The sequence below is a fragment of the Rhinichthys klamathensis genome, unplaced genomic scaffold (assembly GCF_029890125.1).
Source record: "Rhinichthys klamathensis goyatoka isolate OS25496 unplaced genomic scaffold, OSU_Roscu_1.1 h1tg000019l_1, whole genome shotgun sequence".
Lineage (NCBI taxonomy): Eukaryota > Metazoa > Chordata > Actinopteri > Cypriniformes > Leuciscidae > Rhinichthys > Rhinichthys klamathensis.
The window spans coordinates 5,782,530-5,809,188 of NW_026606570.1; the positions used below are offsets into that span (position 1 = coordinate 5,782,530).

General features: G+C 39.6%; 1 protein-coding gene across 13 annotated transcripts in view; it reads left to right on the forward strand.

Annotated features, from left to right (window-relative positions):
- The window catches only part of kcnt1b (potassium sodium-activated channel subfamily T member 1b), a 104,359-nt gene that overhangs the window by 41,368 nt on the left and 36,332 nt on the right, over nt 1-26,659 (forward strand). For 12 of the 13 annotated variants that reach the window (XR_008804067.1, XR_008804069.1, XM_056237008.1 and 9 more), the window contains 2 exons: nt 23,341-23,420; nt 24,991-25,096. Coding sequence is in view for 11 of the 13 variants with exons in the window: in XM_056237008.1 (XP_056092983.1) it covers nt 23,341-23,420; nt 24,991-25,096 (186 nt within the window). In the remaining 2 variants the exon portion in view is untranslated. Of the gene's footprint in view, nt 1-2,100; nt 2,140-23,340; nt 23,421-24,990; nt 25,097-26,659 lie in introns of all 13 variants that reach the window. The other variant, XM_056236969.1, reaches the window with a different exon arrangement.

Here is a 26,659-nt window from a genome sequence, read left to right on the forward strand (position 1 = left end):
GAACTTTGCTGCGGGCGGGAATGGGCGGACAAATAAAACCCCTGCGGGATTGGGAGGTAGCCTAACGACATGATGGAGATGTCAATGATGTGGAAAAGAACCTTAAACGAGGTATTTACAGTACAAAACCTGAGCAAGGCAAGTCTGACATTTACTATTCATCTTCCTGATCAGTGCGTCAGAATACATGCAGGCCAGGGAAACGAAACCAACAACCCCAATCTCTTTAACAATAGCAATACAAATACGCGTTTTTTTTTCCTGCGGGACGGGAGAAGACACAAAGTCAGTGCATCTCTATTATTGTGCGGGAATAAATTCTCCGAGTTTTGCGGGTGCGGGCGGGAGTGGACATACATATTGCGGGAGCGGGCGGGAGTGTAACACATACGTTGCGGGAGCGGGCGGTAATGGTCAAAAATTCGGCGGGCGCGGGCGGGAGCGGGATGAAGAAAACAGACCCGCGCAGGACTCTACTCTGCACTGTGTTTACTATGTGATCAACTTAGGAGACTGACACGGAAGAGAAGAAATTGTTTGCACAAAAAGTATTCTCGTTGGAAATTTCATTTTTGGGTGAAAAGACCCTTTAATACAATACTTTATCAGTTTGTATTAAATTTAGCCAAAAGAGGGAAAAAATAGAAAATAAATATTTAATTTTCACCACGTTTTTAACTCTTACTCTAACAACACGCTCGACTCGTCCCACCATACTCGTGCATGCTCAGAGAGAGAGAGAGAGAGTGAAGTACGTGCTGAAATAGAGGAATTTTTTCACTTACTGTACGCTTGACTAGCCTTTACTGGAATGTAGTGAATACATTTATATAGACTAATGTTTGAGTAAAACATGCAGTAATGAGGAAGGGTACAATCAGTAATTTAATAAAATTTTGTCATGTTAGTGACCCTAACTATGTACACTGAACAAAATTATTGCCCCCATTTTTCATGAGTTGAACTCAAAGATCTAAGACTTTTTCTATGTACACAAAAGGCCTATTTCTCTCAAATATTGTTCACAAATCTGTCTAAATTGGCATACTCTAGGCATACCTGTACAATAATCATGCTGTCTAATCAGAATCTTGATATGCCACACCTGTGAGGGGGATGGATTATCTCGGCAAAGGAGAAGTGCTCACTAACACAGATTTAGACAGATTTGTGAACAATATTTGATAGAAATAGGCCTTGTACATGAGTTCAGCTCATGAAAAATGGGGTAAAAACAAAGGTGTTGCATTTATAATTCTGTTCAGTGTAGTTAGGTGATAAAGATATTATTAAGATAATAGGTTTTTCAATTTGTGATTAATAAGTATGCATTGAACACACAAGATGCACGTCCCATGAGAAAACACATGCAGCAGTCTTTTTGAGTTTAGGGTTATCTGGGGTTATGGCCTCCTGCCTTTGGACTCTTAATATAAATTTCTGCCAGCAAAATTGATCAGCTACACTGCATTCCTTGTGCCAGTGAGATGGTGCTACAACGTAATGAACCCTTCACAGCCCTGTGGTTGTTCAGCTGAAATACTGCACTGGTCACCACACCACACAGAGGGAATATTTAATGTAATCCATTCACAGAGAATATTTGGCCCATAAATTCAGATAGAATATGCAGTTCATTCGACATAAATATTCACTCAGCCCGTTCCTTCAGGAATGTCTGTTTCCTTTGTTTATTAGTATAATAGTTGTTTTTGCATTTTCTGTTGTATTGCAATTGCACCTATTTGACAGTTGTACACACCAATATTTGATGCAATATTATTGTACATCAATCATTTAAAGCAATATTGCTCTCAATTTATCAAGTTGTTTGTGATAATACAGTCATCATCTAACCTCCATGTGATCCATATCATGATTATCCATTTTTGTGCCAACTAAATAGCCACACAGAGCAACGCTGGGGCTATGAAAACACATTTGACAGAGGTCTGTCTGATATTCTTTTGCAGTGCTTTTCAGAAGGACTGTGGTCAACCCAGCCTTTTCCAGCATGTTTTTGCATGTTTATAATTTGCATGTGTCCTTTATTGAAAACTCTCTCTCCCCTTTTGTGTCGCCCATGTCTGCTTTATCCAGGTACACAGAAGAGTACAGTATGGATTCAACCAACGCACAGTAAGTCAGAGCGGAACCATGGTATCCGTCTAGCCTTCCGTGGCGAGTAAAATCTGTCTTTATTGGTGTTGTTGTCACCTCTCTTTGGACTACAGACTAATGCCTCATTTATATTTAGCAGATGCTCTTATCCAGAGTGACTTACTTAGCTACAGAAATTAGATAAAGGCAATTAAATGCTTCCTGTGCATATAATGAAGTACTAACTAAACCAAATAAACCTAATAAAAATACAGTACAATAAAACCTAGCGCAAATAACTGATAAAAGAGGAGTCTTGATCCTGTACCAAGAGTTTGGGAGAGATTTTGCTATTTGAACTAGAGGTCGACTGATATTGGATTTTACAGATACTGATAACTAAGTTGGGCAGTACTTGCCAATAACCGATTAATTAATCAATAGTTTCTAAAACATATACTGAATCAAAACATAACACTGAAAGTAAAACAAATAAACAATATTGACTGAACCATCAAATTGTATTGTACTTTTAAATAAAATATATAAATATTAACTTTGCAGCGTGTGGTCGTTGGTCCTCTTAGCAGCATGAAAAACAAAACTTTAATACAAATTCTGCATGGATTATATATGCAGCACTCAAAAAGTGCTTTCTTTATAATCACTAAAAAGCTGATTTAATCTCAGTTATAATCAATGAAGCTGTCTACACTACACAATTAATCTCTTTTTTGCATTGTCTATTTTATTATAATGAAAGGATTTGCGAGCATGCAGATCTCTTTGGAACACTATTAATTTTGTACCTACAATATTCTATGATTAGAGTAAACTTTATAGTTACCTACCTACCCAATGTGTGGAATATCGGGTATCAACTGTTTTGAACGGTACGTGTATTCTGACTAGCTTAAACACCTCTGATTGGCTATTGCATTCAAGAGATCAACGGACATGTCTGTGATTGGCTGCATTGCTCAACGCTGCAAAAAACATGTTATTAGTGTTGTCACGGTACCAAAATTTCAGTATTCGGTACCAATAGCAGTGAAAATCCACGGTTCTCGGTACCAATTTCGGTACCAAAGCTTAATTTAGATAAAATTTACATATATTAAAGTGTATATCACAGTTACAAAGATGGAAACTGTAGTATTAAAAACACTTTACAATAAGATTATATTTGTTAGATAACATTAGATAAAATGACCTAACAATAAACCATAGTTATATACATTAGCAATTATTCTCCTTGGGGTTAATTTAAAAATATACTAAATACATTTTTTAAATCAAAAGTTTTATCTGTTAACATTATTTAATGCACAATGAATGAAGTGAACAAACATGAACAATCAAGTGTTTGTATTAAATAACATTCACAAACATTAATTAATGTTGTAAAAATATATCGTTCACTCAATGTGTTGATGTTAACACATCAAGTAATGTTAATGAATGGTATCTTATTGTAGTGTTACCAAACTATACAGGAGATAAAACATGTTTTATTTGACTTAACTGTAGCCTACTTTTATTTAATCCAAAACTGCCAAAAATGTCACTCTTGCCTGTCTTCAAAACTTGAGAACGCTGTAGCTGATTTCAAGTGCAAGGGCTAGAAATCAATAAATGATTTGCTGATACTTCCTCGTCATCACGGGGAGCGCAGTTTGCACAGCTTTCTCCTTCTCTCCACAAGCGCTCGCTCTCGCGTGTCTCCGCTATGCAACCATAAACAGTGACGCGACTGGAAAACAAGCTCGCACGTCGCTTCTATTATGAGCGCGCTTCCCGCGCGCCTACATTTGAAATTTGCACGCGCAAAAAACGTGCTATGTGAACGTGTGAACGGCCCTTTATGGCAACGTGACATTAGCCTAATTCAACATATTTTCATGTGTGGCTCTTTCCTCCTTTCTTGTCAACAAGTGGATTCAGAGCCAACGCATTAGCAGCGCCGCCGGTCGCCATGTGTTTTTATGAAGAGGACGCAACTCTGCACCTTTCAGACAGCGCATCAAGAACCGGATTAACCCGGTACTCGGTACCTAGAAAAGCTGGTACCGTAACCGTTCATTTTTTTTAGTACCGACTTGGTACCGAAGTACCGAGTTTTTTGACAACACTACATGTTATAAATAAAAACCTTTCATGCTCTCCAGAAAGCAAACCCGAATGCTTACTGAGCGTTTGCCAAATCTGTTCACCAATATTCCCCAGCAACCTCTATCACCACCGTAGCATTCACTGTTTTCTCCAGAGCGGCTATATATATATATATATATATATATACTAAATTAATTACTTTTTTACTACAGAAATGAACAATCACTGAATTTACTTAAGTTGGACTATGACGCTATTTTCTTCTAGAGCTGCTGAACAGCCGAAATAAACTTTGTTGCATTAATTTTTTGTTATCACTGTAAAGCTGCTTAGTCCCCCAAAACGTTCTTATCGCTAAGTAGTTCTTAACCTATTCCTTAACCTCTCTCTTAACTTTATGGCACGATTCCCGACACGTTCGTACGCTAAGTATATCTTCTGTAAGTCACACTTTCGTAAGGTTGGTCTCTGGACAATTCATAAGCTCTCTCTTAGCGTTGTTTGAGCTCAAGACGCTAGTCGCCGCCACTGTGGCTGTACAAGTCAAACTATGGTATGTTGACAATGTTGTGGCTCAACAATGATTTTATGTTATGGACATTTTAAGACTAATAATAAAATATGTTTGCAATGGATACAGGCCTATTTATGAAGTTTACTTTATTTGGTATCAGAACTAATATGGTGGTAATTAGCCTAGGCTATTTCGTAATGTCATTAAAGCGTTTAAATTACCAATCACTTTTGATAATTAAAATCTGGCAAACAATTTGGCTCTAAATGGCTAAGATCTATAAATGGGTAAGCATGGTGGTGTCCAGTAAGCGACCAACTATGGCAGCGATCCAACGTGTCCTTGTCAAGTCAAGTCAAGTCACCCTTATTTATATTGCGCTTTTTACAATACATATTGTATCAAAGCAGCTTCACAGTGATAATCAAAGTGATAACCTTGTATTGAATCAAAGACGCCGCCAGCCGCGGAGCCGTTTAGTCCATGTCAATTTTTTTATCCGGCAAAACTTAAGCCCTTTTGACATTTTGCCTGACGTGGCTATATTTAAAAAAATTCGCCTCCCAAGACAACTCATTATGGAGCCAGGCTAACGCGGCGGTTTTTTGCTTTAAGCCCTTGAGCCTTTTAACCAATGGTAATCAATACCGCATTAAACAGAAGTAACTGCAGCTGCTTGCCAATCAATTCAGATTGTAAAGTACCTTACCATTAAAGGGATACTCCACTTTTTTTGGAAATAGGCTCATTTTACAACTCCCCCAGAGTTAAACTGTTGAGTTTTTACCGTTTTTGAATCCATTCAGCCGATCTCCGGTTCTGGCGGTACCACTTTTAGCATAGCTTAGCATACATCATTGGAGTTGACAAGACCATTAGCATTTCTCAAAAAAAAAATGACCAAAGAGTTTTGATATTTTTCCTATTTAAAACTTGACTCTTCTGTAGTTACATCGTGCACTAAGACCGACGGAAAATTAAAAGTTGCGATTTTCTAGGCTGGTATGGCTAGGAACTATACTCTCATTCCTGCGTAATAATCAAGAAACTTCAATGCCGTACCATGAGAGCAGCAGGCGTAATGATATGACGCAGCGCCTGAAAATAGGCCACCTTCCGTCAACACAACGGAACTATTTTCAGGCGCTGCGTCATATCATTACGCTTGCTGCTCTCATGGTACGGCAGTGAAGTTTCTTGATTATTACGCAGGAATGAGAGTATAGTTCCTAGCCATATCAGCCTAGAAAATCGCAACTTTACATTTTCCGTCGGTCTTAGTGCACGATGTAACTACAGAAGAGTCAAGTTTTAAATAGGAAAAATATCAAAACTCTTTGGTCATTTCTTTTTAGAAATGCTAATGGTCTTGTCCACTTCAATGATGTATGCTAAGCTATGCTAAAAGTGGTACCGCCAGAACCGGAGATCGGCTGAATGGATTCAAAAACGGTAAAACTCAACAGTTTAACTCTGGGGGAGTTGTAAAATGAGCCTATTTCCAAAAAAAGTGGAGTATCCCTTTAATATAAAAGTGTATTACATAATTTTTAGAAGTCGTTAAACCCATGTCAAGAAGCGGCACAAGTGGCACAACGGGATAAGGAGTGTGGATGATTAGCGAGGGATACCCGGTTCGTCTACCCGTCAGTCACAACATATTGTGTGAACATATTACTGACAATTTGATAATTTAATTAATAGTCTATATTTTACTGATAACTTAAACTATGTTAAAATAAATGTTACTGGAATAATTTGAGGAATGTTTCATTTGCATAGAACGTGTTGTCTTTCTTAACGCCGTAATGCACCTTCGCGTGAAGTGGAAAATCGATTCCTGAGCAATCGCTGCCAACTAATTCAGCAACTTCACTTGGGACAGCGCCTTTGTAACATCGAACGTAAGAGGCAGCGTGTTAAGAAGCTTTCTAGGGACACTTCGGGGAACACACTTAGGAACATAAACAACTTTGGTAAGATATATCTTTCGAGTCTTAGTTCGCTAAGAGTGAGCATTATCGGGGAACCCTGTATTGTAAAAGCACTATATAAATAAAGGTGACTTGACTTGGCTACTGCTGATAACTGATAGCTCCAGAAATCAGTTATCAGTGCAGAATCTGCAGATGAATCAGCAACAATGGTACATCAGTCGACCTCTAATTTGTATCATACTTGATACATACATTTCTAAGGCACTGTGCTTTGAAGCCTGTTATATGCAGTCTTCAACAGGCCTTCTGTCATCTGATTTATTATTCTTTATTTTTTTATTTTTTTATAATTTTAGTATAATTATGAAAAGGTCCTCTTTCAGGATGCAATCAAGACAACAAAAAGGCCAAGTACGTCACAGAATCCCCAGAGTATATTTGTCTGCAGAAGCCGTGCAGGCATCCGTGAAGAATGGCAAATAGACAATGTGCCTTGTTCCCTTCTCCTTAAGAGGGAACTTCGAAGCTGCGTCACGGTGTTGACCTATGGGAATGTTAAAGTTTTTCTGAATTGCTAACACATATTTCTCGAAACCATCACCAACTTTCTCAAAACCTTAAACACAACTACATTCAGAAAACCTCTGACTCAAACAATCAAACAATTGCCTCCAAACTATTTTATCTGTGCTCAAAATCAAATAATTATTTCAGATCATTCATTATCTACATTAAAAAATGGAAAACAGTTACAGAAAAAAACTATATTGTAAAAAAGTAAACAAATTTTGCAGTTACATAAAAAATTATAGTAATCACAACTTACAGCAGTAAGGTGAATAAATAGTATACTGTATGCACTGCAAGTATAATATTGCACTGAATATTGTATAGTAGGCCTTTTGAATGTCTGTATATTCCACACTTGCATACTGTGAAAATACAGGAACCCAACTGCAAAAAACTCTAAATTAAAAGCATGTTACAGTACACTCAAGAGTTGTGAAATTGCAAAATCAAGGTCAATGAGAGATTCATTCTGCCTCAGCATGCGTCTTCTTGCTGGGTCCAGCCTGAGGATTTACCATCACAGGTAATGTCTTCTCTTGTCAGGCAAAGGGAAAAACCCCTCTGGTGTGCCAGATCCAGCCTTGACATCATTCTCCACAACTTGCTCTTTCTCGTCCTCATCCTCCTTGTTCACCACCTCTTATGTACACTTCCTCCTCTCCCTCTTAAATTGTTTCCATCCATTGTTGGTATCAACAATCAGGGCAACGTTTCGAGTCAATTTTGGCACTCTGAACTGACTTTTATTATGTTGGCTTGGTCACATCATTAGAAATAACTGGATTTTCCAAATATTGAACTAATGAAAAGGATTTAAAATAGCTTGTGACTAAACCTCGTAATTCAGTTGGATCCTCAAACTGTCAGTCAAACCTCATAACTCCACCCTGCCTCTATCGTGAATGAAATGCAACACGCAGTTTGGAGATCTCTGCTCGTTTGCTATGCAAAGGTAAATAAAGAACTGATGTTTGAATAAGTACAGTGTTTTCTTTACTCAAGATTCACTACGTCTATAAAGGCTAATGTTTTTTGTATTTGAAGAGCGGAGAAGAGTCTTAGTATTTGCCGTCTAGTTTTAGCCAATATACTGTTTTAAATATCCCGCTTCATCTATTCTATCATGATATTTTGTCCAAAACGAATGCGATGCACTGACTGCCGCAGATGCAGCTGTTCCAGACACAGACAAAATATATCTGTCATCTGCTGGTCAAAAACCTTGCAACTCCATCTGAGCTTGCTTTTCATAAAATGTTAATATTATAATGACACATGCGTGTGTTTTTTGTTCAAAATCTTTTTACTGATACTTTAAATAGTATAATATAACAAGAATTTCAAAAAACAGACTAAATCAATTATCTTGCTCCATTAGAGCTCCCCATCCCAACTGCACCATTACACATTATCTTACAGACTATTCTGTACCATATTATTCTGGCCTCACAGGGCCAGATAGAAAAAAAGGAGGGGGAAAAATAAAGAGAAATAACAAACAAAAAATGAATACAGAAAAAAATACATTTTGATCCATTTGTAAGTCAGCACTGGCTGCCAAATAATGAAAAAGGTTTGACTACATCATTTAGTGGAGTACCGAATCTTCTCTAGTGCAAGATGATACATAAGATCTCTAATCCAATGACTAAAAGTAGGAGATCTGTCCTTCCACTTCCGCTAGATCTGTCTAGCTACTAAAGTCGAGAAAGCAATCATATTTTTAGCATTATTATCTAAACAGAGTTCTGTAGTCATACCAAATATTGCAAGAATGGGGGAAGTATTAATAGATACATTTATTAATAGATACATTAGATACCAAAACCAGTTGTGTATGATTAGCGATCTCAACTCTACAACTATACACAAGTAATCTATATTTGGTGAAAATTTTGCTAATTTTGCTTTTGTCCAGTGGAGGCGGTGAACTACTTTGAATTGAATAACAGATTGAGGTTGAATGAATCTTATTTATAATATCTTGCCATGCTTCTTCTGAAAATTGCAAATCAAGTTCGCTTTCCCATAGGGTGACCAGACGTCCCAAAAAATCCCGAAATCTAAGCTGTTGTCCCGAATCCCGAATCCGGCCCTAATTGTCCCGAAAATTATACTAGAGTAGTCATTGTCTGATAAAACATAAAAAACTGTTCGTGGAGGTTGAGTCGTCCTGTAGCCAGCCCCCGTCGGCTGCTCATTGGCTGCAGAATCTTTTTTTTTTTTTTTTTTTTTTTTTTAAGTTCTACAAAGATACCGTAGGTTTGAATTTAGATATGCATTGATAAGCTAATTTTCATTCAAAGTATGAATGGCTATAGTATAGCCTGAAAGGTCTGATTTACACACTCATGATTTTAATGTTGTTTTTTTGTGGCTAAAGACTAATGACAGACTGTTGATCTTTGAATAAAAATATGTTTGGTTCAGGCTTGAAATTAATTTTCTTTTATTATAGGCTATGTAGTCTAATATCATAGTAGGCCAACCCTTCTGTCTACTTTTCAAAACTGTGCCGTGGCAACAAAAAAAGGTTGGGAAACATTGCTCTAGTGCAGTTGTCTTCACTATTTTTTATAGTGAAGTGAGAGACAGTGAGAGATGACACATTCAATAAAGTTGAAAATATCCTTGTGCTCATTCACATCTTTGAATCTGGATTCAAATTCCCCCCTCAGCTCTTCCAAAACATTCACAAATCCTCTGTGGCTGAAGTTCTGCTGCAGAGATGGGTCCTTTGTGGTGACAGCTCTGAGTTTGGGGAAGTGAATGAATTCTCTGTCAGGTATGTACAGGGAAGTTATTTTGTTCTGAAATGCTCTGATGGCATTCGGCATGTTGCTTGGAAGCTTATCTCTTCCTTGAAGCTGCAAATTGAGAGTGTTCAGGTGACAGGTGATGTCAGTCAGAAAGGCCAGCTGTGTGATCCAGCATGGGTCTTCCAGCTCTGGCTCCCGTTTTCCTTTGCTGTCCAGGAAAGTGCAAATCTCAGGGAGGAGGCTCAGAAACCGTTCAAGCACTTTTCCACGGGACAACCATCTCACTTCACTGTGCATCAGTAAATCCCCATACTTTGTGTCATATTCCTCAATGAACTGTCGGAACTGTCTGTGATTCAGCGCTCTGGAGACTATGAAGTTTGCATCACGTTTTGGAATGTATTATTTTTCACTTTTGAAACCAGTGGCTCCTGATGAATGATGCAGTGGAAACTGACAAATTTGGGTATTTCTTCCCTTTTTTTCATGAGCCCAACAAGCTCCTTCTCCTTTCCTCACATGCTAGGGGCACCATCCGTGCACACACTTGCTAGACCTGACCAACTGAGATTTTTTGTTCCAGAATGCCAGAATTGCATTCAGAATGTCTTCACCTCTCGTTTGGCCAACAAGTGGAAGCAAGCACAGCATTTCTTCTCTGAAAGACTTTTCTTTTGTGAACCTTACCCAAACACACAACTGGGCAACATCTGTCACATCGGTGCTTTCATCCACCGCGATGCTGAAACACGGTGCTGCTGACACATCTGCACAGAGCTGGTCACTCACGTCTTTGCCGATGTTTTCTATCCGCCTCATTATGGTGGTATCGGATAATTGTAACCCTTTAATTTGCTTTACAATTGCGTCCTTGTTGTCAAACTCTACAAATAATATTTCTGCTGAAGCCAAAAAGCAATCTTTCAAAAATTTTGATTCTGAGAAGGTTTTTTTTCCCCGAGCCAAAATCCACGCGATCTCAAAAGATGCCTCAGTTAAAAGTTCAGCTGTAGAAGTTGTCCTGTGTATGAGCCTTTGTTGTCCAGAAGCTGCTCTATTTTTCTTTTTCCTTACTACACTTCCAGTGGGGTAACTTTCGTTAAATTTTGGGTGCGTCGTTTGGAAATGTCACTCCAAATTACCCAGAGCGGGTTTCATTTATTTCATTTAATTTATTTTATTTGATAGGGACAATGCTCATTGATCAACAAACAAGTTACTTGCTGTAAACAAGCCAGAGTTAGCTACAAGTGCTAGTTTCCATCTGTTGTCCTATAGCCAGATCTTAACAGGCACCCTAAAATACAAAAGTCAATAAAAATACACTATAAATGTAATAAATACAGTAGAAATGTAATAAATACAGCAGGAATTTTATAACAATATGAGCCTACCCTCAAACAGACAATATATTGCTCACCTCACCTAACCCTCAAAATAATTATAGTTGTAAATACAGTATAATTTTTTTTTTTTAAAGCAATGTTCATGGACTTAAGTATTTGGTGTATGGTTACAATTGTAGTTGTCCCTAATCCAAGATTTAAGCTATTTTTTTTTAAAGAGAAGAGACTATTACACTCCCTTAACTCATTGGGCAGACTATTCCAAAAAATTGTAGCTCTGACAGAAAAGGCTGTGTTTCCAATCCTTCTTTGTCTATATTGAACTATGCAGTCCCCTCAGGGTCATAAGTCACAGTAGTTTGTTTTGTAAAATACATGCATACTGTTTTACTTATATTCAAATGTAAACATGAATTAATTAGCCATATGGATACTGTCATGTATTTGTCTCTTGTTTTGTGTGCAAACACATGGCCGGTTGTTTTGTGCTATGTGTTGGCATTGTCTTGTGTTTTACCTGGTTTCCTTGTTAATGTTGTATCAGTGTCACCTGTGATTGTGATCATGTGTCCTTACCACGCCCCTTGTTCCCTCGTTAGTATTGATGTTCATCAGTGTCACCTGTACCTTTTGTGATGTGTTCTATGTAAGCTCCCGGTGTTTGTTCCTCAGTGCTGGTTCGTCTTGTTAACAGTCGGTTCTGTGAGTATTGTGCTCTGTCTGTGAAAGTTCCAGTTCCTATTTGTGGTCAAGTCTAGTTATTGTCTGAGTTACTGTTTGTTTGCCCCATCGTGGGTCTTTGTTTTCCGTTTGTAATAAACCGTGTTTTGTAAAATTACTGTCTGCGCTTGGGTTCTATTTAGCGTAACGTGACAGAACGAACCAGCCCATTTGAACCCAGCAGACAGTCGACAATGTCTTGTTCCGCCAGTAGCCAGTTGGGTGACCAGGAGCGATGGTGGCAGTCGACCATCGAGGACATGAGGAGGGGCAAGATTCCGTTTCCTCCCCAGGGAGAGAGATCCCTGGAGAGATATGCCCAGGGCCTAGAGGAGAAGAGAAATTTTACGCCGGAGGTCCTCCTAAACTCCTATTTCATCGCGGGGCTCAATGTACCTCCTCCGCTGGCTGAACGGCAGGGGCTGATCCGACGCCCATTTCGAGAGGTAGTGGACCATGTGCGTCGAAAGGAGCGGCAGGACCCCACAATGACGTTGTCAGCTTCTGCATTACCAGCGATCCCGGAGAGTCGCGTCCTAGCCACGACAACGCTTGGCGCCCACGTTCTCGCTGCTTCGACGTTGGCGGGGGGTCCTTCAGCCTTGGCTGCGGGGATCACGGTACCGATCCTAGATCCGGCTATGGCTTCTGCACCGCGGTCAAAGAGGAGGAGGAAGAGATCGTCGGGTTTGCCGTCTCAATCCCTTCCCGGCTCCGTGCCGATTCTTCAGGTTGCTTCTGACAGTCTGGTCCACGCTAAGGCAGATGGGAGAGTGACCAAGTCCAGCCCTGTCCCAGCTGTGGAGTCTAGTTCTGTCCACGCTGTGGTAGATGGGAGAGTGACCAGGTCCAGCCCTGTCCCAGCTGTGGAGTCTACTACTGCCCACGCTGAGTCGTCTGTGGCACCCCCTGTCCCAGGTCCGTTGCGAGTTGCAACGCCCCCAGTTTTGGGTTCTGTATCGTCTCCTCTGCTTGCTGCCACAACATCTGTTGTTTCCCCGATTACCCCTGTTCCTGTTGTGCCCCGACCTGTCCCCCCCAAGACTGTACCTCATGTGTCTCCACCCAGAACTGCCCGGTTTTCGTGTCCTCAATCAGTGCCCATGTCCAGTGAATTTAGGACTTTTGTTCCACCCACCCACCCTGGACCTCCACCTACGAACTCTTTTGTTCCCCCACCCCCCCTCCCTCATGTGTTATTTTTATTGTGTCATCCCGATCCTACTGTTATGTTTTCGTGTTTGCCACTGTTAATGGTTGTTATGTTTTGTTGGTTTATGTCTAGTTTACAGTCGGTTATGTCCCATGTGGAGCGTCTGGTAGCCGCTCTGTAAGGAGGAGGTTATGTCATGTATTTGTCTCTTGTTTTGTGTGCAAACACATGGCCGGTTGTTTTGTGCTATGTGTTGGCATTGTCTTGTGTTTTACCTGGTTTCCTTGTTAATGTTGTATCAGTGTCACCTGTGATTGTGATCATGTGTCCTTACCACGCCCCTTGTTCCCTCGTTAGTATTGATGTTCATCAGTGTCACCTGTACCTTTTGTGATGTGTCTATGTAAGCTCCCGGTGTTTGTTCCTCAGTGCTGGTTCGTCTTGTTAACAGTCGGTTCTGTGAGTATTGTGCTCTGTCTGTGAAAGTTCCAGTTCCTATTTGTGGTCAAGTCTAGTTATTGTCTGAGTTACTGTTTGTTTGCCCCATCGTGGGTCTTTGTTTTCCGTTTGTAATAAACCGTGTTTTGTAAAATTACTGTCTGCGCTTGGGTTCTATTTAGCGTAACGTGACAGATACCTTACTCATGGCCTCAATCAGTTGGTGTGCCGCTTGTTTTTTATTTTTAGCATGCACGTAAAGGACTGTGTCATCTGCATACATTTGTAAATGTACAGATGGACAAACAGTGGGCAGGTCATTTATATAGAGACTGAACAGAAGGGGGCCCAGTATAGATCCTTGAGGGACACATATTTTACAGCTTAGATATGTAGATTGAGTGTTGTTAATGCGTGTGCATTTGCGATTTCAGCCATTTGATTGCATTCCCACAAAAATTCAAATAGGATAATTTTGACAAAAGAACTTCATGATCGACGGTGTCAAATGCTTTTTTTAAATCTAAAAATATTGCACCCACCACGCCTCCTTTATCTAGATTCATTTTAATGTTCTCGATAAAAAAGCAGTTGGCTGTTTCTGTAGAGTGATTACTTCGAAAGCCAAACTGCATTGGGTGCAGTGGTGTTTGACCTTTACTAAGATGAGTAGTCAGCTGTTTCGCCACCCATTTCTCTGCTACCTTGGATATTACAGGTAGTATACTGATAGGCCTGTAGTTCTCCACCAGTGTTTTATCACCGGCCTTGAAAATGGGGGTTACCACAGCTGTTTTCCAGGAACTTGGGAGAATTTCTTGTTTAATTGATAAATTGATTAAATGTGTAAGAGGTTTGATTAAATACTTTTTATGAGTTTTAAAAAATACAGAATCAAGACCAAAAGCATCTTTAGCTTTTGAGTTCCTTATGGTATTCTCTACCTCAAGTTCACTAATTTCCTCAATTCTAAAAACAGGTTTGTCAATATCAATAGGAATACTCACTATATTACTAGCAATGCAATTCTGTGCCAATTCCTCAACTGATTGGATAGAACAATTGTTAAAAGTGCTTGCTATAATGTCGTCTTCTCTGGTTATGATTCCATTTAATTTCATTTCAAGTGCCGGTGCGCAGTGCTGAGTATCTTTCCCAATTAATTTATTGGGATTGTTCCAGATTAATTTCCCATCTCCCTTTGCATCATCAATTACTTTTATATAGAAATCTGCTTTGGCTTTCCTTATGTTCCTTACTATATTTCTGAGGGATGTATAACTATACCAGTCACTTCTGAGTCCTGACTTAAGTGCAATCTTTAGTGAGGAATCTCTGTCCCTCATCTGTTTCCAGAGAGCCTCATTGAGCCTAGGTGGAGAATTTTTCTGTCTTAATCTGTGTGTCATTCTTCTGCTATATGAGGATATTATAGTATTAACAGTGCTTGAAAACAGGTTGCAACTGTTTTCTATATCTTCAATAGCCAACAGATCAGTCCAGTCGATATCATTTAAAACAGATTTGAATTTGTCCATATCATTTTTAGGAATACTCAGATGATATTGTTTCACTATGGTTGTGTTCTTAAAACGTTTTTTCGTGAGTTTCCTTCCCAGTAATGTTGTGTTTGTTTGCATAGTAAAGACAAAGGGTTCGATCCGTGGAGGACAAATAAAAATTCCTCTGTTCACTTTTCTTGAAATTTTCTATGCTCATCTTGTATGACTCTCACCTTTCTCTTTGTAGCAGGAGTTGACTCTCCTTAAACCCCGTCTCTATCATCTTCCTGTCAATTTGTGGTTGTTGCATGCTCCGAATCTTTAGTTCCCTCGTTTGTCACTGTCACATTGCTTTGTTTCTGTCCACTTGGTGCGTGACTTTGTCTAACAAGAAATCGATCCATTTTCAGTCCGTATATAACACAAGCTAACTAGCATGAAATGCTGGAAATTACTAGCGTTGTTATAATGTGCGTATGAAGTGCAATTGAATTGCTCCAATTTACTAGGCTGCTGAGAATGGCAAGCTGGTCCCCAATCTCGAGGGGGAGCATGACTCAGTACTCACTACTTCTGGGCCTCTCTCCGCTTAGGAGCCAGACCGGGTTGGGGCTGGGTGGCCTGCAGCCCTTGAACTCGGAGAAACTTATCAAATGCCTCCTCGTGCCTGTTTGCCTCCCGGAAGCTGCTGACCACTGCATTAGTAGAGTCACCAAACAGTCCAGAAGACAACACGGATACTCTTAAGCCACAGATGCCTATCCCTGGCGACCATAGCTGACATAGAGCAGCCGATGGCGTGAGCCGTTTGCTTATTCGCCCGGAGAGACAGACCTGTGGCCCGGCGAAGTTTTGAAAACACCTCCTCATCAAGACTTCCGCTCGTGCTTAAATCCTTCAGCAGGTCACCCTGGTATGCCTGTAACACTACCATAGTGTACAGGGGAGCACCAACCACTGATCTATATAGAATGACTGGATAGCTCATGACGTCATAAACAGTGAAGCCACCGCGCCGCCATATTGTGATTCCCTAGTGAGCTCACGCGTTCTATTGAATCAATAGGAAATTGTATGATTTGACTGAGAAAACATTGCATAACGAGACACCGTCTTTAAATCTAAAGTCTCCCTGAACAGTCTTAAAACGCAAACATCCTAAGCATTTAAATGGGTATTTGTTTAAAGTTGGAAATTATTCCTGCTTACTAAAAATTAAGTATATGTGAATTGTGAACTTAAAATTTTGCTCTTTCTGATTGTGTTTTACAGATAGATCAGTAGTCTGTTCAAGTATTTGATTAGTTAGCAAGAACATGTCCAGGAAATGCATAATACAAATTGTATGGGTTAATGTACACCTGTTTCACCTCTTATTTACCCCTTATTTACACTGCACACGTCTGCGGCGCGTTTACAGCTGCGACACGGCTACCGGAGCTGATCGCGCCCACAAATCGGCAAATCACGTGGAAATTCTCCCGGTGTGAGTTGACACCGCGTGAAGGCAGGAATAAAACATTGTTGGAGCCATAATGCGCCGCAGATGTGTGCAGTGTAAATAAGGGGTTTACACATAGGCCTACTCCGTTTGCAGTGCATATTTTTTACCATACCCATGTCAACAGGTTGGAGCTTTCACTGCACGCGGATGCCCGTCCTGTGCGGTGCGTGCAGAGATCGTTTGTGCTGCTGCAGGCGCTGAATTAAAGTGACAGCGCATGGTTCGTGGTCAAACTGAATATGGATTGACATGAAAATATTAAATATATGCATTTAATTAAATTTATAAGAATTAATGCATTGAATAATACGTTTATAGGGTTTAAACTTGAATACGTCTGTGAAAGAATGCATAGTAGGCTATACATTTTTTTTAAACAACACGGAAATAGCGACAATTGTGCATATAAATTACTATATATGGGCTTAAAGTACAACCTGTGAGCAGTTTTTCAAGATCCTTTTGTGATCTTCGTTTTACACTTGTTGATGCGCAGCGGGTCATCTTAAAAGTGCCGTCGGAGCTACCGATCTCTGTATAACGGCCGTTGGAGCCCTCTGCTGGTAGGGAATCGTAAGATGGCCGCTCGAACACTTCCGGTGGCTTCACTGCCTGGTGGCAGTTTAGAACGTCATGAGCTATCCAGTCATTATATAGATCAGTGGCACCAACCTGACCCGCTGCCTGAAACGACTTCCCCACCAGCATGGATGTTGTTCTGCACTTCAAGGGGAGAGATAGCCTGCGAGCATCTCTTCCACCTGGGGCATCATCATATAACCATGTGTGTTTGCACCCAAGTTAGCCGAATAAGTCGATGTCAAGAGCACAAAGACACGGGAGGAATACAGGTTTCTCCATAAACGAGTTAACTCATCATGGAGATAGAGACCGTCACTGAGGCCTCTCCCCCTGGCCACCGGACAGAAATCTGTCATCTAACTTTGAGCGCTTTGGTGTCTCCTGCTCCTGTGGCCAGTCCAGTTGTAATCTGGCCACTGCATGAGTCACCATCTCGAGTAACTCCTCATGAGTTTTATCATCACGTGAGGAGCGCACAGAGGTGGCACTCTCAAACTCCATCTCAGCAGAAGCAAGAGAGGCGGCATCCTCTGCCCGGTCCGAAGAAACGCCAAGGCGCACTTTGGAAGCGGGCTCAAGAACCTCTCTATCTGGAGAGAGCACGAAAGAAAGAGAAGGACCCGTCTCTCGCTCCTCAGCCAGGTCAACCCGCGAGCCCCACTATCTTAATGTGGGGGCTTTCCCTTGGAAATAAGCGAGTCTAACGCAGAACTCTTTGATGGATAGCAACTCACAGTGCTCGCACTTGCTTTCCTCAAACGCAAGAGCAGCTTGCTCTTCCCTCAAGCCCTCAAAGCAGAGCTCATGCGAGTCATAGTCAGGGATAGGTTGTGAACAGGGAGGCACGCATCTCCTGATAAAGTGGGACATGATGAGTTCTCTTTTTTTCTTTTCTATCAGAAAATACTGCACCCTAACTAACAGCCTAACTCCTAACAGAGGGATAGAGAGAGCAGAAGCACACACAATGCGGTCTCTGAAGACAAAGAAAAAACCTGAAGGCTCGTCTGTTTCACGTCTATAGCCTCTCACGAGTGCGAGTCCAACGACATCATCGTCAGAGGTTATTTAAGCCAAGATATTGGCGTGTTTGCCACACATGCTTCACAACCGGTTGAACAAAGAACGTTCTCATTAGTGTATGAAACACAGCATGGAGAGAAGCTTTTGATAGGAAACTAAGCATTTAAATATCATCCTACTAAGACATATTATTGGGAGATATAAAGTGACGATTGACTTTATATGCATTATATGTAAGGTCTGCTATACTATTAAAAATATCTCAATGATTTACATTACAAGCTGTCAAATGGTCATATAAATATCAACAGCTGCACCAAATTGTAAATTTTTGGGTGTGAGCTCCATATTATTCTATATCATACTATGAGCTAAAAAAGACGGATGTATCAAATATGATATTCAACAAAAACACATATGTAACTTATTTACTTATTTATTTATTTGATTTGTCTAAAAGTTCAATAAACTGTTCCATTAAAAAAAAAAAAGATTTATTGCATTTGTTTACAATGTTAACTTGTATGGGAAAGTTGATTCCACCACTTGAGTGTGATGACAGTGAAATAACAGGAGTTGCAGTAGTGAATACTAGAGCAGAATAGCACCTATGGCTATACCTGAATAGTTGCCCTGGTGAAATAATTTCTGAGGTGGCGGATGTTGTGCAACTGTATACCCTGATTGTGGTTAGCATGCAGGCTGCAAACGTCACATTGCTGTCTAGTTTTCGGCTTCCTGACTCAAATGGCTTTCAGTTTGCTCTATATTTACTTGCTGAATGTGGACATTCTGAAAATTCTCTAGTGAGATGTGAGTGCTCTTTGAACCATCAAGAGGAGGATGTTCAAACGAGGGCACAGGTGCTCTTTTAAAGCACATTTTTTACACAACACATCTTCAGTCTCTGAAAGTCATGTCAGTCTTCAAGCGTGAGTACAACATTCTTTTTTTGTGGCTTATCGTGTTTAATAACTCTTTTTAACATTAAAGCTCCTGTAGGTAACTTTTGAAAACATGTATTTGCTAAAACTGTCATTATGTCCTGACAATATGAGACAGATAATCTGTGTAAAAATCAAGCTCCTCTGGCTCCTCCCAGTGGTCCTATTGCCATTTGCAAGAAATACACGCTCCCGGTCAGAAACAACCAATCAGAGCCAGGAGGAGTGTCTTAGCACTGTCAATCACGCTCGTGTACGCGCTGATCACACCCCTCTCTTGCACAGCGCGAGCGCCGGAGCGCGAGCCGTCGTTCAAACTCAAGATTGCCGGCGAGCTGCAGCTGTGCTTATGACGGAGAAACAACCTAAACTGCCAATTCTCGAGTGACACCTGCTCATAAAACAAAGAGGTAAAAGGAAAAAGACCGATGACGATAAACAAGCGAAAAAGAAAGAATTACACAGAGCCCATTGACTCGGTGTCAAAACTCTAGCCGCATAACATGTAGATAAAATGTCACGCACTCTGCTAAGCAACAATTGAAACCTGCTAATTCACTGGCTTGTCATGTTGCTGAAATAATGTACTAGCACACCTTATCTAGCATTATATATCGCTAGAATAATTACTTACATACTGTAACGTTAGTTAACGTTATATTAACGTTATCTTACTAGCTATTTATAACTTATAGAAAGAGTGCAACGTTATAAAGTTACATAGGCTATTGGAAAATAGATAATGATTTGAGGACCAATTTTGTAGTCAAAGTATGGGCAGGCCATAGTCAATGTAAAGCATATTGTTGACGTTTAGTCCCTATTAGTGAATGTGCCATATAACTTTATATCCGCTGTTATTGGTGGCCCTGTTTACTAGCCTGCGCGTTCACGACGGGTTTCGCTGTGGAGGACGAGCTGTGGAGGGAGGGCTGTAGCGCAGCAGAGAGCAAGGGGGTGGGACCTGTAAGTTGTGCTTGTTCAAATTTTCAGGCTAAGTCAACGTTTTCTCAAAACTCCCTACTGCAGCTTTAAGCACGTCCCCCGCTTTTTTTCTCATTCATACACATTCATACACATCACTCTAACATGTAATTAACTTTAAGTATTTACATACTGTGATATGCATGAAATAACAAAGTCTCCATCAATAGACATTTATATCATCACCCCAATATATTGTCCACACATTTGACATAATCATTAATATCAAACCGATTGTGATGTGCCTTGATTCAAGTTTGACTATGCACACGTATAATAGAAATTTGAGAGCTACAGTGAAGTGCAACAATTTCAGTTTTCAGAAATTTGAGGTGAACTCCTTTCTAACCAAAATGCTATGCTGATGCAGCATTTTTAAGATTTTAAATCTAGCTTTTAAATATAGTAGCTGCTTTTCCACCTCCAGACCAAACCGTTCTCGTTGCTTAACTGTCCCATTCCATGCCGATTCGGAACAGCCGGTACTGATATTGTTGTTTTACTTTCCGCTGTGGCGCTGATAACAGATCTTTGGAATCTAATACAAATGCATCAGTCGTTACCTTGTTAACGCAAGAGTTTACAGATGGTATGAGATGTAAATAGCGACCACGTTATGGTTATTTAAGTTTTATTATTAACTTGCGTTTATGTCGTTCGAATAGAGAAACTGGTAGTCAGGCAACAGACAGGTGGCCAATCCTGAGAGCGACGTCACTACAAGCGTTCTACCAGCACGTTTCAGCACAGTTATCCAACCACCCTGAGAATTCCAGACTGTGAATGGTTTGTGCTGTGCTGATCCAGGCTCAAGTGGAAATGTAATGGAACCTTTCCTCACCGTTCTTAGAACCGTTCGGCCCGACGATGGGAAAGCAGCTAATATGTTATTTTTTGTGTGTTTTGTGTACTGTATAGGGTTCAAATTCTGTAATTTAAGTATATTATTTGTTTACAAAGTAGAACACCCATAAATGAGAACAACAGAAGCACTCGGAGAACATGTTGAACTATATTGTGTATTTCATCTAAGAGGAGAACAGTTGATGCTCAGTTTCTACACTTAGCCTACTACGGTTGTGTATGTCTTACTTCAGTGGATGTTTTGATTTTGTTACTTCAATGTTAAGAAAACGCTTGCTTCACACACTGATGTGAATGTCCGCATGCTAACTTTTAATGATTGTTCCCATAGAAAGCTCTGTAAAGTAGGCTGACATGAGCACACAGTCTTCAATAGTAATGCTCCTTGCACTATAAATAGAGTATCTGTCTGTTGGAGAGCTAGTGTACGTGGGTGGAGTGACGGTATATTTGGGGCTGCTCAAATCAGAAGAATAAAGATTTTGACAGAGACTAAATTACTATCAGTTCAGCTATTATTGACCAGCCCTATTGTTCCATGTTGGAGTGTTATGGATTGCCTTGCAATTATAATTTCAGTCCTTTCTAATGTGAGAAACAGTTTGACAGTCAGGCAGAGCAATTATTTCTGGCACAGTGAAGACTTGCAGATAAGTTTGGAATGTGTGTGTGAGCTTGTTTCTGTTGGTTCGTGCTTGTGTGCACATACATATACGTGGGTGCAAATCACAGATACACTCATCCATATAAATATCTGGAAGTGAAAATCAGTCTGGGACTATTTCAAGAAGCTGGTATTTGTTTTTTGCTAATATGTCACAATGGTCAACATTTTATGTAAACTAATAAATTTTTCACTAATAATTTTTTTTTTTTTTACACAAAACAGCCCTCAGCTTTGTAAATATATACCGTATATGTGTCACCACAGCCTGTTTTAAAGGCATCACCATGGAGACAGAGCCGGGGAAGCTGGAAACAATGGCTTTTCTCTAGGATCTCTCTCTCTCTCTTTCTCTGCTGAATATGTTGCTCATAATTACTGCCTACAATATACATCATGTCATGCCCGCGGCAGATGTAAAGGACTTTGGGAAGCTCTAGCCTACCATTAGTATGATGCCTGTGACATCACAAATATCAAACATACTCCGAACAATGATTCCCAAAGTGAACGCATAGTGATTTTCGTTTGTAAGGCCAAATGAAATTATTACTGTGAAAATCATGTATTATTCAAGTTTTATGATATGGCTTATCCCCCGTAAAAGTGGGTGTAATTATAATAAATATATTGAGAAATATTGAGTATTTCAGACCATGCATAAAATGTCTATACGTGACAGATATCATTGAAATACAGGTTAGTGTCCTGGGAAATTGTATGTCGTGACAGTCATGGGCACTGTATACCAGCAAGGGGAATCGTATGTCTGTCTGCTATTGTATGTCAAGAGGAATTGTCTGCTGTGAATCATTAGCTGCGTCTGAAATCACATACTGTCAAATATATAGCATTTGATAATGAACTTACTTCTTGACCATGAATTTCTAAGTATTGAATGTTTATAGTGTGAACATGGCTTCATGGGATTTCAGAATCTCTTTACAAGGAGTGGGAATTGTTTACCTTGTGTTTTAGTATAATGGCTATTCAGACATAGTACTACTTATTTGACGAACTGTAGTGCTTTTTGCATTCTATACATATAAGGGAAGTATGCATATTCAGATGCTGTGATTTTGTGTGGCATCAGGCTAGATTCAGAGATGCTGGATTTTGGATCATGATGGATTTTGCTGCAATATGATGATATAGAAATTCAAGCATATAAATACGTTTATTGATATGCTTAGTGAAACATTCATGGATGGGAGAGGCTGACATCTACTGAGAGTTCATCTGAAACGCCACCATTGCTAATGTTTCCTGTCAGATGTCATGATAGATTTGAAACGCTTGCATACATCTCAGAGATGGATCTGGAGATTAAAAGAAGTTATTTACCCGGTAGTTTTAGCTGCTTGAAGTTTTTAATAGTGGATTATGGGATTGCTTTGTGAATGTTGCACAATGCAGATACATAATAAACAACATTAATTACAATTATTTTGAATTTTAATCATAAAATGATTTTGGACACTTAACAACGTGTGAATGTCATTACATTAGATAAAGTGTGATTAAGTGTGCACATATTTTTGTAAATTTACCTTACATTTACTACTGTATGTAAACAATGAATTTAAAGAATTTTATTAAACATCATTTTATTCCCTTTCCACAGGGTGCAGGTGGAATTTTATGTAAATGAAAACACATTCAAGGAGAGGTTGAAGCTCTTTTTCATCAAAAACCAAAGGTCAAGTAAGTAAAATCTTTTGACCTTTTGAGCTATTTACAACCACTGAGAAACCAACAAAGCAAAATCCATTACTGCAAGCATAAACAATTTTTATGGATCTCAATATCACTATACACTCACCGGCCACTTTATTAGGTACACCTGTCCAACTGCTCGTTAACACTTAATTTCTAAGCAGCCAATCACATGGCGGCAACTCAGTGCATTTAGGCATGTAGACATGGTCAAGACAATCTCCTGCAGTTCAAACCGAGCATCAGTATGGGGAAGAAAGTTGATTTGAGTGACTTTGAACGTGGCATGATTGTTGGTGCCAGAAGGGCTGGTCTGAGTATTTCAGAAACTGCTAATCTACTGGGATTTTCACGCACAACCATCTCTAGGGTTTACAGAGAATGGTCCGAAAAAGAAAAAACATCCAGTGAGCGGCAGTTCTGTGGGCAGAAATGCCTTGTTGATGCCAGAGGTCAGAGGAGAATGGCCAGACTGGTTCGAGCTGATAGAAGGGCAACAGTGACTGAAATAACCACTCGTTACAACCGAGGTATGCAGCAAAGCATTTGTGAAGCCACAACACGCACAACCTTGAGGCGGATGGGCTACAACAGCAGAAGACTCCACCGGGTACCACTCATCTCCACTACAAATAGGAAAAAGAGGCTACAATTTGCAAGAGCTCACCAAAATTGAACAGTTGAAGACTGGAAAAATGTTGCCTGGTCTGATGAGTCTCGATTTCTGTTGAGACATTCAGATGTTAGAGTCAGAATTTGGCGTAAACAGAATGAGAACATGGAACCATCATGCCTTGTTACCACTGTGCAGGCTGGTGGTGGTGGTGTGATGGTGTGGGGGATGTTTTCCTGGCACACTTTAGGCCCCTTAGTGCCAATTGGGCATCGTTTAAATGCCACGGCCTACCTGAGCATTGTTTCTGACCATGTCCATCCCTTTATGGCCACCATGTACCCATCCTCTGATGGCTACTTCCACCATGTCACAAAGCTCTAATCATTTCAAATTGGTTTCTTGAACATGACAATGAGTTCACTGTACTAAAATGGCCTCCACAGTCACCAGATCTCAACCCAATAGAGCATCTTTGGGATGTGGTGGAACGGGAGATTCGCATCATGGATGTGCAGCCGACAAATCTGCGGCAACTGTGTGATGCCATCATGTCAATATCGACCAAACTCCCTGAGGAATGCTTCCAGCACCTTGTTGAATCTATGCCACGAAGAATTGAGGCAGTTCTGAAGGCAAAAGGGGGTCCAACCCGTTACTAGCATGGGGTACCTAATAAAGTGGCTGGTGAGTGTACGTGTACATGTTCAAGGCCTCCATATATATATATATATATATATATATATATATATATATATATATATATACAGTATATATGGTCTATCAAAGGCTAAATCATCCTAATAGAGAAGGTGACTGTTTTAACTTTTTGTTTGGATTTATGAAGGCACTGTAAGTTTGCAGCCAGACTGCTGAATTATTTCTAATACATTTTCCAGATGAGTTTTATATGGTATGAATCTCCATTTTATAATTTACTTGCAGGTCTCAGAATACGCCTCTTCAACCTCTCCTTGAAGTTGTTAACATGTCTGCTCTATATAATCAGAGTCTCACTAGATGATCCAACTAACCAGGTCACATGTGCACGGTGAGTAAACATTAACTACTTAAAAGGATAATTCACCCAAATATGAAAAGTCTGTTACCTTTTACTCACATGCACACTACCATTCAACTGTTTGATTTTTTAAAATGTTTTTAAAAGAAGTCTCTTATGCACACCAAGGCTGCATTTGTTTAATTAAAAATGCAGTACAAATTATTTTAAATTTTATTTGAATATATTTAAAAACATAATTTATTCCTATGATGGCAAAGCTGAATTTTAAATCTCCAATCTTCACTGTCACATGATCCTTTAGAAATCATTCTGATATGCTGATTTGATGCTCAAGAAAAAGTCTTCTTGCTATCAGTGCTGAAAACCGTTGTGCTGATTAATATTTTTGTGGAAACCTTGATAAAAAAAATTCAGGATTCCCTGATGAATTGAAAGTATCAAGAATTTATTTGAAATAGATTTTTGGTCACGCTTTATATTAGGTGTCGTTAACTACTATGTACTTACACCAAAAAATAAGTACAATGCACTTATTGTATTCATATTGTACTGCAAAACACTTTTGCTGCTATTGAAGTGGGATACGGGTAAGGTTAGGGACAGGTTTGGTGGTATGGGTAGGTTTAAGGGTGGGTTAAGATGTAAGGGAAGGCTCAGCAGTGTAATTACAGCTGTAATTACATGCAGGGGTTTTGTTTTTACAATATAAGAACAATGTAAACAAATGTAAAAACATTTATGTACACAATAAGTGCACTGTATCAAATGATCAATTTAAATGCTAGTACATAGTAGTTAAAAACACCTAATATAAAGTGGGACTAGGGCTGTTTTCGACTAAGGATTTTCATAGTCGAATCTGATTCGTTAGATTTTGCCGTAGTCGACTGATAGTCGGACTTTTTTTTTTTTTTTTTTTTTTTTTTTAGATAGCAGCTAGATTTTTTTTACATTTCAAACAAAATAATAAACGATAATAAATAAAAAAATAAACGAAAAACATGGTATGTAACAAATACCTTTTATTCAAAGCCAGATGAACAAAACATATCACACATATATCAAACATATCAGAAAAGTTCACATAAAATAGGTACAAATTGGCTTCAAAAACAACAACGTGCCAAAACATGCCTTTATCTCTCACTTAAGAACCTATTTCTTGGCTTTTAATTCACAGTTCACACTCGGGAATCGGGATAAAATAAATAAATCAAATTAAACTTAGCGCAACAGCCTGGCACTAGTCCAAAATGTCATAAACATTTTTCAAAATACAATAAGCCTGCCTGAAAAAATAAAAACAATTACACAAAAACGAAAATTTTAAACATAGGCCTAATATAAGTCATAATCGAATGGGCTTCAGAAAGTGCACATGCAGCAAAAAAAAAAAAGAAAGGAAAGGATGTCTTCCTTCCTGAGACGCTTCGCGCGCAGCCTTCAGCTTAAGTTCACATTGTCCCAAAAGAAAAAGAAAAAAAATCACTTCTTCACATATGAAAAGTGTTCTACTGCACCTGTGGTTGTCTGATTCTTCTGAAGTTGTGTGCAAGGAAAACCAGCTTGTTCACGTTGGTCGGTAAAAGG